The sequence below is a fragment of the Sciurus carolinensis genome, chromosome 4 (assembly GCF_902686445.1).
Source record: "Sciurus carolinensis chromosome 4, mSciCar1.2, whole genome shotgun sequence".
Classification (NCBI taxonomy): domain Eukaryota; kingdom Metazoa; phylum Chordata; class Mammalia; order Rodentia; family Sciuridae; genus Sciurus; species Sciurus carolinensis.
Window position 1 is genome coordinate 129,406,833 of NC_062216.1, and position 13,507 is coordinate 129,420,339.

General features: G+C 37.0%; 1 protein-coding gene across 2 annotated transcripts in view; it reads right to left on the reverse strand.

Moving 5' to 3' along the window:
- Ptprb (protein tyrosine phosphatase receptor type B) overlaps window positions 1-13,507 on the reverse strand; it is a 116,747-nt gene that overhangs the window by 50,776 nt on the left and 52,464 nt on the right. For both annotated transcript variants that reach the window (XM_047549121.1, XM_047549122.1), the window contains 7 exons: window positions 12,703-12,969; window positions 11,923-12,183; window positions 8,532-8,798; window positions 7,001-7,264; window positions 3,387-3,650; window positions 2,590-2,853; window positions 1,335-1,598 (listed from right to left, as the gene is read on the reverse strand). In XM_047549121.1, the coding sequence (XP_047405077.1) occupies window positions 1,335-1,598; window positions 2,590-2,853; window positions 3,387-3,650; window positions 7,001-7,264; window positions 8,532-8,798; window positions 11,923-12,183; window positions 12,703-12,969 (1,851 nt within the window). The remainder of the gene's footprint in view (window positions 1-1,334; window positions 1,599-2,589; window positions 2,854-3,386; window positions 3,651-7,000; window positions 7,265-8,531; window positions 8,799-11,922; window positions 12,184-12,702; window positions 12,970-13,507) is intronic.

Genomic DNA, 13,507 nt, shown 5'->3' on the forward strand with positions numbered 1-13,507 from the left:
TCATATACCTTGAATCTGTTTGCTCTCTCCTTCTCTCTTAGGACAATAGCATCTTAGGACAACAGCATCTCTTGCATACCTTATTGTCACTGTCTCTTACTTTGTTACTCCCATGGGTTCACCTAGCATATTCTTGAATGGCTCTCTGTAACTCTAAAGCACCCTGCTGGGTATACAATGCTTCCCATGATTTGATCTCTCTACTTACTTGGCCACGCGGCTCACATTCTTATTTCTAGCATATTACGTAGTATGTAGGTCCTCAAATGGGCCATGCTTTCTCTCACCCCCAGGTCTTTGCTTTTTCTGCTGCAACCAAATCAACTTAAACTTTACTGGGAAGACCTGGAAGAAAGACCTCCTGATCTTTGTTTAAATATTATTTCCTATGGTAAACCTGAACTGATTCTTCTTGTTGGTTCCTGTAATGTCCCATAATTTGTATAGTAATTGCCTGTTTACCTCTCTGTCTTCTTCACTAGATTATAAGGTTCTTGAAGTCAGTGGCTCTATCTTGCTACTGAATTCTCACTTTCTAACATAATCCCTTGCTTGAACCAAGATTAAAGGTGTAGAGTGTAGCTCTAGATATGAAATAGAGGCATAGCAGGGCATGGCATAAAGACCCCAGGGCCCAGAACAAAATAAGTGGTCCCAGGAATGGGAGGCTTAAGAAGTGTTGCATCACAGTAGAGGGGCATGGAGCCAGAGGAACCTAGATTTGGTTTGTAGCTCTAGGTGTCATTACATGTATCCTTGGTAATGCTTTGTAAACTTTCTGAGGCTTACTTTCCTCATCTATAGGATAGAGACAATGATCTCTCTTGTAGTGTGACTAAATATCATTTTAAATGCCTGGTATATTGCAGGTAATTATTTTTGTCTAAAAAATAATACAATAAGTGAGAATATTAACATAAATAAATATATCCATTACTCATTCATCTGATACTTGGTCTTTAGCTATCATAGGTAAAGAAGATGGCAGAAGGATATTTTTTTCTTAAAGAATTTTGAGAGAAGGGTGAAATTTTGAAAAATGCACAGTCATAAAGTCTTGTTAAAATTAAAATTTTCACAGCATTTAGCAAGTATAAACATTTATTCAAATGAGGAGGTTTCCAATTACCTTTGATTTGTTTTGGAAATCTCTGTTAAGGAAGAAAAATGCGTAGAAAAAATGAGAAAGGTTTTTGAAATCACAGTGAAGGACACAAACTTAGGTGGTTTTAAAATTGGAATTTCAACTTGTGAACGGCCAACTGCCTTCACTGACTCTTTCTGGAGGACCATGAGCATTCTACAGTCTGGCCCTTCTCCAGGCAGGGACTCACCTGTCCGCCCGAGTGCGTCTATCTGGTTCCTTAGTGACCCACTGACCGAGGCAATCACAATTTGGTACTGCTCCCCTGCCTCCAGTCTATGAAACGTGTGCTCAGAGACGTGCTTGGGGATGGTCTGAGAGTCAACCTTCTGATTCTGTCTGAATGTTGATACCACGTAGGAATCAACATCGCCACCACCCGGGGTCCAAGTCACTGTCAGGCTATCCGTTGCTCCATTGGGAGAAATATGAATATTTTTGACAGCACTGGGAACTAAAATTAAAAAAAAAAGGAAGAAAAGAAATTTAAGAGCCATCATTTAGAGAATGAACTGTGGAAAATGTCAACCAAAGTTTTCATGCAGAGCTGGGGGTGTAGCTCAGTGGTAGCTTGTTCAGCATGCATGAGGATCTGGGTTCAATTCCTAGGACTGCAAATAAAGAAAAACAAATGTCATGCTTTTTAAAAATGTTTTTATGTTTTGGCGTCTCTACTGAAAGAGAGGACATGATAAACAAGGATCAATTTGCCATTTTTTTCTGATTTTCCTGCCTGACCTGAAGCTGATCGGGGCAAGTTTAGAGGGAGAGCAAGGTAAATGAATGGAAATGAAGAATAGCAGTAATGTAGCAAGGGGCTGGTTAGACTGCCTTACTCCAAGTCTTGGTTTTCTCATTTACTAGCTGTGTGTCTGTAGGCATATTAATTAATCTCTGTAAACTGCAGTTTTCTCATAAGAAAAATGGTAATGATGATAATAATAACCAGCCCGTAGAGTTGGGGGAAATGAACAGAATGTAGATAAAAAGTGCTTTGCTGTGTGTCGAGCTCCTGGCCAACTGTCAATAAAAATCAACAGTTAGAGCAACAGTCCTAAAAAAGTACCAAGAGAGTTATTTGTTAAAATATATCATCTGTGGGCTGGGGAGATAGCTCAGTTGGTAGAGTGCTTGCCTTGCAAGCACAAGGCCCTGGGTTCAATCCCCAGCACCGCAAAAAAAAAAAAAAAAATATCATCTGTGTACCTCACAAGCACCAGCGAGGCACATCAATTCAATGTTACTTCTTTGAAAGCCTCCCTGCCTCCCCATGTGACACTTCAGCTTTGTTAACCCAGCTTGTACAATGTCATTGTCACTATCAAGATAACTCTCATCTTGCCATCTCCTTTTTACCACTCCAAATTAATCAAAATGCCTGGGATACCCAACATGCTAAATACACCACTGTATCTACTCGGGTTTAAGAACAGTATTTAAGTTACCTGTTAAGCCTTCAATGAAGGCTGACTGCTGTACATCCCCACTGATCGTCAAGACAAGAATTTTATACTGGCGCCCTGGTGTTAGGGAGGTGAACCGATACTCGGTTGCAGTATTTACAAGGTGAAAAGGAGGAAATACTTTCATGTCATTGAAGAGCAGCTGGATCTCATACTGGTCAACATCCCCATCAGCTAGGGACCAGGTCACATGCAGGTCCTCAGTGCTCCTATTCCGCAGTGTTAGATCCTTAACAGGTTCTGGGACTAAGGAGAAAATGAGAAGATACTTCAGGAAAAAGGGACTGATCCGAGTTTACCTATACAATAATTTATGAATCACATTCAAGGAACTGGCAAACATCTCTGTTCCCCAAATAAACCACTCGAGCTACTTCATGCATAATTAAACAAGAAAAATTGGAAGCAACTATTAAAATTATGATTTTTTTTCTTGACATAAATCTTAAATGCTACATGTTGGTAGAATATAATTATAAAATGAGTTATGATCTCAATCATGAGATGAAACAAGAAGTCTAGAATTTTAATGCCACAATGCAAGAGGACAGGGGAGAAAAATGGAATATTTGGCCTTCTTACTCCTCCACTATGGTTGCTTTTATCTACCAAGAAATACTCTGTAATTACAGGCCCTGGCTTGGCTGGATGAAGTTAGCTTCAAGTGAGACTTAGTGGGAAAGCAATTTACTAATCAGTAAGCAGAAGTTCAGATAAATTGTTTACTCAGTGACCTTCAAGTTCAATCAACCATCAGATTTTGCAAATTTTCCACGTACTTGTTCTCCCGTTCCCTTGTTCGCTGGCTTCATATTGTCCACTTTTTGTACTAACGGTGACACTGTATAATCGTCCAGGGATGAGCTGAACAAATACACACTCATTTTCCGACTTGGGAATGCTCTTGGTTTGAATGAAGTTGTTTTTGTTTTTGATGGTGACTTCATAGTGATCAAAGTCCCCAGTGGCATGCACCCAGGACACCTTTAGATAGTCACTTCTGGCTGAGTTACTAACACTGACACCCTGAACCTTGTCAGGCACTGAAATAGAGGACAGATAACAATGAAAGATTTAGTGGTTCTGAGTGAGCAATTGATCAGAGATGACAATTTGGGACAATAAAAGAGAGTGACTAGATTTTTATTGTGTGCATTTAAAAGAAAAATCTTAGACCTCTAGATCACAAATCTCGAGGGGAAAGATTGTTACACCACTTGGAGTGATTACATAGATCTTTTAACAACCCAATGAACACATTCTAACCCCATTGTTTGCCTACACAAAATGCTACATATAAGACTGGATCATTATTTGTTGTGTAAACACAGTAAAGTATGTCATAATTAATGTCTTATTAATTCAAAACACAAAGATGTGACTTTCTCAAAATATGAATGAATCTTATCAATATAATAAGTGAAAAACTTAAGTCCCCCCAAAATCATATACTGTATTTTGCAGTGTTAAAGACACTAAAATTTTAAAACCCATAATATTAGAACTGTTCACGGATACAATAAAACTACACAAGATGGAAAACAAGTGAGAGGTGAACATGAGGTAAGATATTGGTTACCTTGGAATGGATTAATAGGATGGGAACCACATGATTTGATACAGATCCTTGTTAAGGTCCTAGCTTTCAATTTATGTAGTAGTTTCTCATGTACATCTTAAATTATTAAATATTAACCAAATGCCTAAGAAATAAAAGTGACTGGGGAAGTAGTTCAAGGGTAGAGTGCTTGCCTAGCATGTACAAGGCCCTGGGTTCAATCCCCAGAATCACAACAAAGAAAAAAAAATAGTAACCATTGATGCATGGTTTTTTGTATCAAGAAATATGATTAATGTTATTTTGTGCATCTGAGGCTCCTCCAATAAATACATAAACATGTTCCTCCCCCAATCAATCAATCAATGCATATTACTGGAAACACTGTAAAATAAGGCAATAGTGTATTTAAAGCATGATATTAAGGATATTCTCACTTTTCATTTGAATTTTGCTTCAATAGTAGATTACAGATTCATTTCCATCTGGCTATAACCAGACATTATAAATATTCATGAGAAAGAGCATTGAAAAGAGGCATAAAAACTTAGGTCCCAATATTATCATGTCCTCTAGGCTTGTAAAACCTCTGTATGGGCTTGGTATATGTTAAAGGATTTTTGCTTTGATCATATGCCAAACCTGTGTTCAAATAGTCTATTTTTCCTCCCAAATCATAAAATGACCCAGAAACTTCATATTTTGGTATCTAAGCTACATATTTCATGTTGCTTTTTACATTTAAAAATTGCACTAACATCCTTTTTTGGATTAAATTGACTGATTAGTTTTATATTAGAACACAGCTCTCCACAGATATACAGCGAGGTATGCTATGTTCACCTGAAACCAGTCACACTGTTGCTAGAATTTAGTCGAGGCAGAGTTAAGGAGAAATTCTGAATTGACACAGTATGCGTAAGCTAAGAAAGGTCAATGATCCAGGCAATTTACTGAAGGTGAAGCAATTATTACAGGAAGAAAAACTAGACTGAATACCATGCTAAGTCAATAAGGTGCTCTCCAGGTGGAACAAGGTAATTTGTGAGAAGGGCTTTGCTGCACGATGAGATGATGTGATAGAGGACTAGACATATTGGTATTTTCACTCAAAATGTAAGAGAAGGGCATTAGGAAAGGAAAAGGGAATTAAGATAACCAGCCAAAATCAACAAGACAACACCTCTGACATGACTTTCCAGTTACAATAATTTGCCTCCATTAGTCATGCATCCAATTCAAGCTCACGCTGTTAAGAGTCAAGAGAGTGCTTTGAATTTGAGGATCACTTTTCTTACATTTAGAAACAATCTTAGCAAAAAGCATTGCAATATTAATGCCATATGGATAGGGAATGCTTATGAATTGGTGTTTATGGGTAGCAAGTTGGGTGACATGTCCTTTAATTTCTAGTGATTTTTAGGATCTAAGTTGATTAGTAGGAGACAGTGACATAAGATTACTTTGTGAGAAGAAATCAGCTTTTCAGGTCTAAGTCATTATTGTGATTATCAGTATGATTAGACTTTAAATTAATTGAGGGTAGGGGTAATCTCTTTATACCCCCAACAGAGCTCTCAGGTACAGCATAATGTAACCAGAACTCTGCTACTGGTTATAACCATGTGACCTTGGAAAAGTTTCACTTTCTCTCAGGACTTTATCTTCAGAATAGGAGATGGGATTAGATCATTCTAAGGACACATTTAATGCTAGCATTCTGGTAACAACACAAATCCATGGTTCTTAACTTTTGGGGGGGTACAGAAATTATGAAATCTGATACAAACCAGGAACTCTCTCCCCAGACAAATGTACATATCCTTCTTATCCCCAACAATTTCACAAGTTACTACACTTCTAAAATCCACCCAGTGCCACCGGGTGAAACCCCCATCTAAGTAATTTCTGATTATTAGTTCAACAAATACTTATTGAATGACTACTAGGCCCTAGACTCTATGCTAGGTAACAGGATGATGTCAATTATTCCAGATCCTCATGGAAAAAGAGAATTTTTAAATGCGAAAATCAACCCAGAGCTCACTAGAAAAGATTTGACAAGATACTGATGTCAACCTTAAGCAGAAACTTAGATGTAAATCCTAGAAAGCCTAAATATATTGGAAAAATGGTTGCTCTCTCTCTCTCTCTCTCTCTCTCTCTATATATATATATATATATATATATATATATATATATATATATGGTTCTTTCTAGCACATGAAAGATCTGACATTCATTTGCTAAGATTTTTGCTCCCTAGTCTCAGAACTATAAAGGTTCACATTTTCACCTTCTATAAGAAAGATGAATAGTTGTCTTCACCAACAGACACTTCACAAAGGATTTTAGAACAGAGAGCTTTATAGGCTCTGGAGTCAATAAGAAGGTTTAAATCCAAGATCTAAAACTTAGTGGCTGTTTTAACAAGGTAAACAGTTGGACAAGTTACTTCTTAACCTTGCTTGAACCTTGGTTTCCTGATCTGTAAAATGGGAATCCTAACAACTATCTCAGTAAGGAATTTCTAACGATTAGTTAACATATATAGACCAGGTGATAGCAACTACAAAGTACACCGTACATAGAAATACTTGTTAGACTATTTGAATAGAATGTGAATTCTAACAAAAAATTGTGTTTATTTTCCTGTAAAGGTCATGTCTGCTCACACAGAAGGAGTTTCTTGGGTCCAAATCCAAATTCTCCATAAGGAGTTTGTGATCTCAACTGTCTTTCAATCCAGTATGACAGGATTGTCACAGCTCTGTGATGCCCTGAGCCACACAACCATTGGTTCTTATGGAGTCCAGTACCTTCACACATCCTTACCTGTCCGCTCTTGGCTGAAGGAATGATTCTCATACTTGCCACTCCTTGTACTTATGGTCACATTGTAGAGGCGGCCTGGGGTGAGGGAACTGAAGGAACACTCGCTGACAGACTTGGCAATGACCAGGGACTGAACCACCCTGCTCTCATGGGAGAGGGTCACCACATAGTTATCCACGTCTCCAGGTGCCGGCAGCCAGGAAACACTGAGGTAGTCATTACGACCTGAATTGTTCACTGTCACTCCACTCACACTGGAAGGGACTGTGATTTTAAAAGGGGAGAACATTTTTAAAAAGAAAGCAATCAAAAGTTCAAGTCATCTATTATGGTCAGCAGAAAACATGGACTAAGGAGAGCTAATGTGATAACATAAGGGGTCAAGGAAGTGTGAGGATTTCACTTTAGCTTCTAGAAGCTGAGTGTTCTTACGTCAGAAAGCCAACCAAAATAAAAATGCAAGGAAACCTTTCAGATTCCTCATAAATACAAGGATGCTACTACTGCACTTTGATGGGGTTGCTATGTGATAAGTATTTTAAATGGAGGCATTTTTATGTGAATGTGGTAAGAGGTTCCCTATAGGAAAGGGAACAGACATTTTAACAATCCAAATGAATCAACCTGAACCAAACTCTCCAATAAAGCACACATGTTTGTGGAAAAAGATGAAGAATGAACAGCTTTTATAAAGAGTGTAGGTTTGGGGATTACCTTCAATCTTCATGTGAAGAAGTCATTTATTCCCGGGGAGTTTGGCAGCTAACACAACCAGGGGGAACTGTGTTTTCCCTTTGCAAAGCATTTCCTGCCCTCTAGTGGCAAGAAATAAGCCTAAAAGCTTACTCTGGATGCAATAAGTCTGGAAACTGGACCAAATGAGGGCATAGAGTTGTGGTGGAGATGACAACCTTTCTGGAAAGGTGTCAACTATAGTCATTTTCTTATGTCATTTGGGGACCAACACCACAAACTTTTACTGAGAACCTACTATTTGCCAAGTATATGAAAATAGAAAGTGTGGATACCTTCAAGGAACTCTCTGAATAGAAGTATACAGATGGTAAACTAGTAAACATGGTATAAAAAATAACATTTGTGCTATGCATTGGAAATAAGTGTTAGTAAATAGAACTGCCATTAGTGAACACCAGAATGAAACTCCACAGAATATAGGAACTGCACTACTGTTTTTATCATTAGTTGATTAAGCTCAGCTAAATATTTTTATGTAATTGTCAATATACCAGGATAGCACATATAAAGGACAGTATTTGACTTCTGAGAATCCTTCTAATCTTGCTGCGTTCTGACTTTGTGAGATAAGACCCAAAGTCTACCTTACATCAAAAATTATAAATATACACACCTTATGAACAACTTTGCTAATGTTCAATCTGCATGGGCATTTCCTAACTACTAAGATAAACTTAACTGGGTCTGTCTTTAGGATTTTTAAATAATTCTGTGATGCAGGTGCTATGGACTCAGATCTCTGTAAGCTATAGACATGTACATCTCCGCTTCTTACCTGTCCTTCCTTCCACCACCACTTGTCTGGAGGAGATCCCTCCGCTCACTGTTGTTACCACCACAGAGTAGAGGCTGCCTGATTTCAGAGAGTGAAAGCTGTATCTGTTAGTCTCACTGGAGACACTTTCATTCTTGATGACCACGTTTTCATGGATCAGTAAGACTTGGTAGAATTCTATGTCTCCCAGTGCCTCTGTCCAGTTGGTAAATAGACTACTGGTCATCCCTTGGTTGGTCACATGCAGGCCAGTCACTTGGGCAGGTACTAAAACACAGTAGACCAAAGACAAAATAAATGACACTTAGTTATCCTAAGGAACTGTACTTAAAATGGGCCAAAAAATGGAGACAGACTTGAAAGTGCTAAAAATGAATTTGTTTTTGCTGTAGACCCTCTTCTCTACTTCCTATGGCACAAGAGAAGCATTTCTTTTCAGGGACTCTATTACTTTGAAAAAGTGGTTTATCTAGGAAATCAAACTCATTTAGGATCCAAGGATGGGATGGTGCATGCTTACTACACAGTTTTGATTTTAAATTTTAAATAGTGAAGGATGCTGTATTTGAAGACTTCTTATTTTTTTTAATCTTTTTGAATTTGTTCTAATTAGTTATACATGACAGTACAATGCATAAATGGAGTATAACTTCTCATTCTTCTGGTTGTACATGATGTAAGGTTTCTTATTTAATACGGTTTTCTCTGTCCTTAACCCACGAGAAGTGAAAGTCATGGGATTGCTCAATCTAAGTTAAGTCAAGGGTTAATACAGGTGGTATTAGGAAATCCTTTCAACCCAGTGATTAGGTAATGGTTTAGCAAACTGGTTGATTCTCTACTGGCACATTCTCAGGGTTATTATTTTTATATCTGAAAATGCAACAATAATATAAAACACACTATTATATATTAAAAATAATAATGATAATGTGAAATCTACCAAATTATGCAATGTCCATGTATGAACATACCCCAAAAAATTCTGCACACACACATATATATATATATAAAATTATAATGTGCTCACTAAAATAATGATGATACAACTACTAATATAAATAATGATGATCACAACTATTGAATATCTACTATGTGCCACTTATGGGATAAATGTATTATAGAGATTATATTATTTGATAAATCATTCAAAACTCTATAAAGTTGATTCCTTTTACTAATGAGAAAACCAAAGACCATAAAATGTAAGTTTTAAAGCTTTTATCACACAGTATTGACAAAAAATAAACCTGGGGTCTAAAGCTAGATCTGTCTAACCCCTAAACCTTTGACCTTTTCCTAACTAGTAATTATTGTTGCTTCCTACCTATCCATTAGCAAATCTTATATACAGATATTGAAGTTGGCGCTCTATTGAGATATATTCTTTTTTGTTCCTCTTCCTTGAATTATAATAATCAAATAGAGCAGAACTCTGGCACACATTCTCAAGGTTCATTGAGATACAAACATATTCAATGAAAATGCTAATATACATATGGATCAGAAATTCCTTTCCAGTTTTAAATTTTATATGGGAAGCAAAGGAACTATAATGACCCAAACAATTTTGAAATAAGGAACAAAGTTGGAGGACTAATATCACCCAATTTCACTAGAAAGCTAAATTAATCAAGATAGCATGACTGGAAAACAGGCAGAAACAAAAATTGACAGCACAGAGTTTAAAGTTCAAAAATAGACCAATAGTGGGGAAAATATATATAAATGTATACATTTAAATTATGCATATACAAATATATATTTATATACATATATTTATATATATATGTGCACACACATACATATATATATCAATTGATTTGTTTTACAGAGATTCAAAGGCAATTTAGTGGAGAAAGGGCAGTCTTTTCAATAAATAGTTCTGAAATTATTAGATACATTATTTTCTTAGAAATTATTTTATTTCTTATGCAAAGAAATAAAATCTCTACCTATACCTCATAACACATATGAAAATTAACTCAAAATGGTTCATAGACCTACATTTACAGCACAAAACTATAAATCTTCTGGAGAAAAATCTTTGTGATCTTATGTCAAGCAAAGATTTTTTAGGTTAGATACCAAATGAATGATCTATGAGAGAACTGATCAGTTTGAAACCAAAATTAAACACTTCTATTTAGGAAAATACACTTCTAACATCATGAAGAAATAAGCCACAGATTGGAAGAAAAGAGTTTCAACACACATTTTTGACATAGGACTTGTGTCTAGGACACAGAACTCTCAAAACTCAGTGATAAAGGAAACAAAAAACCCTATTGAAAAATGGGTAAAATATTTGAACTGAAACTTCCACCAAAGAAGATAAATAGAGGTGAATAAGCATATGAAAGAATTTTCAAAGTCCTTGGAAATTATGGAAGGGCAAATTAAAACCACATGAGATACTATACATCTACTAAAATGGCTTAATTTTAAAACAAACAAATGAAGTTACAACACCAAGTGCTGATGAGGATGTGGAGGAACTGGAACTCTCATACACTGCTGATGGGAATGTAAAATTTGAAAACACAGCTGGTCATGGTGGCACAGGCCTGTAGTCCTAGCTATTCAGGAGGCTAAGGCAGGAGGATCACTTAAGCCCAGGAGTTCAAGGCCATCCTGGGCAGCATAGCTAAACAGTATTTTAAAAAAATTATATATACATCTATACATAGATGTATATATAAGGGATGGAGTCTTGGGGAAGTGATTGGATCATGAAGGCTCTGATCTCATCAATAGATTAATCCATTGATGGATTCATAATTGAATGGACTATTGGGAGGCAGTGAAAACTGCAGGAGGTGGGGCCTTGTTCAATTAAGTAGGTCAGAAGGTGCATGCCCTGGAAGGATGTATCTTGTCCCTGGCCTCTTCCTCACTCTCTTTGCTTCCCAGTTGCCTTGAGGTGAGCAACTCTGCCCTACCATGCTCCTTGCCATGATGTTCTGTTTTGTCAAAGGCCCAGAGGGATGGGACCAAATGACAATGGACTGAAAAATAAATCTTTCTTGCTTTATGTTGATTTTCTCAGGTATTTTGTCACAGTGACAAAAACCTAACACACTCTTCTCTACCCTACTCCTCTTCTCAGTGCTGCCCTATTTCTTTGCTGTTTTGCAACAAAACTCCTCTGAAGAGTTATTCTCTACTCTGTTTCAATTTTAACAAAAAGAAACCCAAGCAAAGTAAAAATAGGGAAGTAATGAAGATACGAGTTGAATTTGGTAAAATAGAAAACACATTAGAAAGGATCCATAAAACATGCCAAGTATATAGTAGGCATAATGGCACTCAATGAACATTTGTAAATTGAATGTTAAATAACTCAGCAGACAGTACACTATAAAAATCCAAGATGTATAAAGATTATTACCTGTTCTTCCTTTTATTGAAGAGGAATTTTTTAAGTCTCCACTAATACTGGTGACCGTAGCTGTGTATTTTCGTCCAGGTACCAGGTCAGTAAAAGTGAATTCTTTGGCATCTTTGGAGAGTGACTTGTGGATGAGTAAGAGGTCTCTGTCAGCTAGAGAGATTATGTATTTCTCCCACTCTGCAGCAGGGGTCTGCCACATGATGCCCAGTGAGGTTTCATTAGCATGTTTGACACGAAGCTGGAGGACAGCCAGAGGGACTGAGGAAAAAACAATGGTGAGTTGGGTCACTGCTTAGCTCAGATGCACTCACAGAATATTCTTTAGAGAACAGTCCTCTTCCATCTGCAAGAATTCCAGTTCATCATTTCTTTTCTGAATACTTATGAGCATTAGAATAAAAAAGGTTGATCACAAAAACTCTGTACATGTAACATAACCAGAGATAAAAATTCTAGAAAATATTGGAAAACACCTCCTGGGTCATTTATTTTTGATCTTAAAGTACTTAATTAGAGTTTATCTCTTCCTATGTATTTTGTGATACAAAAATATTTAATACAATCCTATGGTCCACAAAACCATAAAGAAAAAAAATCTATGAGTATTTAGGTGGAGTAAAACGTGTTAACCCCACATCTTTGAAAGACCAAATGCTCAAGTCAGTTATATCTCAAATTCAGTGAACACTAGGAAATGACATTGGCAGTTTGCTGAGTTACTTGGGAGAGAGAGAATATAATATATCATTAGTCATGAACGCCTTCATATTTGCTTACCTGTTCTGCCTTGGCAACGCTCAGAATTCTTCAGATTTCCACTCTCAACGATGACTTCTACCTCATACTGTCTTCCGGGTATGAGGCCCACACCATCCATGACATACTGTGTTTCCTCCTTTCCCACAGTGGTGTTGAGCAGCACCACCGAATCATTGAAGAGCAGGATCCGGTACTGCTCCCAGTCTCCAGCAGGGGGCGACCAGCTCACCACAAGGGACCTCATCCCACCATTGTTTGCCTCCAGATTTCCAACTTTGTCTGGTACTAAAGAAGGAAATGATGTCAAGAAGAAGATGTTAAAAAACCTAAAAAATAGGAATACTCACTTGACTTTCATGGGTAACAGTAGATAAGAGACACAATGTTTGCAGTTCAAAATATTACTATCCTCTCTTGATAACCGTGGAGGGCAAGTTAGTATTCTTTTCTCATTCTGGAAACATCTGACATTCAAGAAATGTATGCTAAAATAATTTTAGTAGAGTAACAGGTATGCAGTCTTCTGGAACACTATTGACAATATAGTGATATGAATGCTGTTTTTTATTGATTGCATGCTTGCCCTAGAGAAAATAATGACACTACTTCTAACGATAGTGACATTGACAGATGTGGCATCTTCTGGAAGAGGTACTGGATATTGTGGTCATGAAATGTTCATCTTTTCCAAATGAAAAGAATAATATTCTTGCAATATAGCTCTGATGATATTATTCCTCTGCTTATAAATACTCAAGGTTTCCTAAAAAATTACAGAGTAATATGTCAAGTGCTTCATTTGCATTTGTGGCTCTTCAAGTTC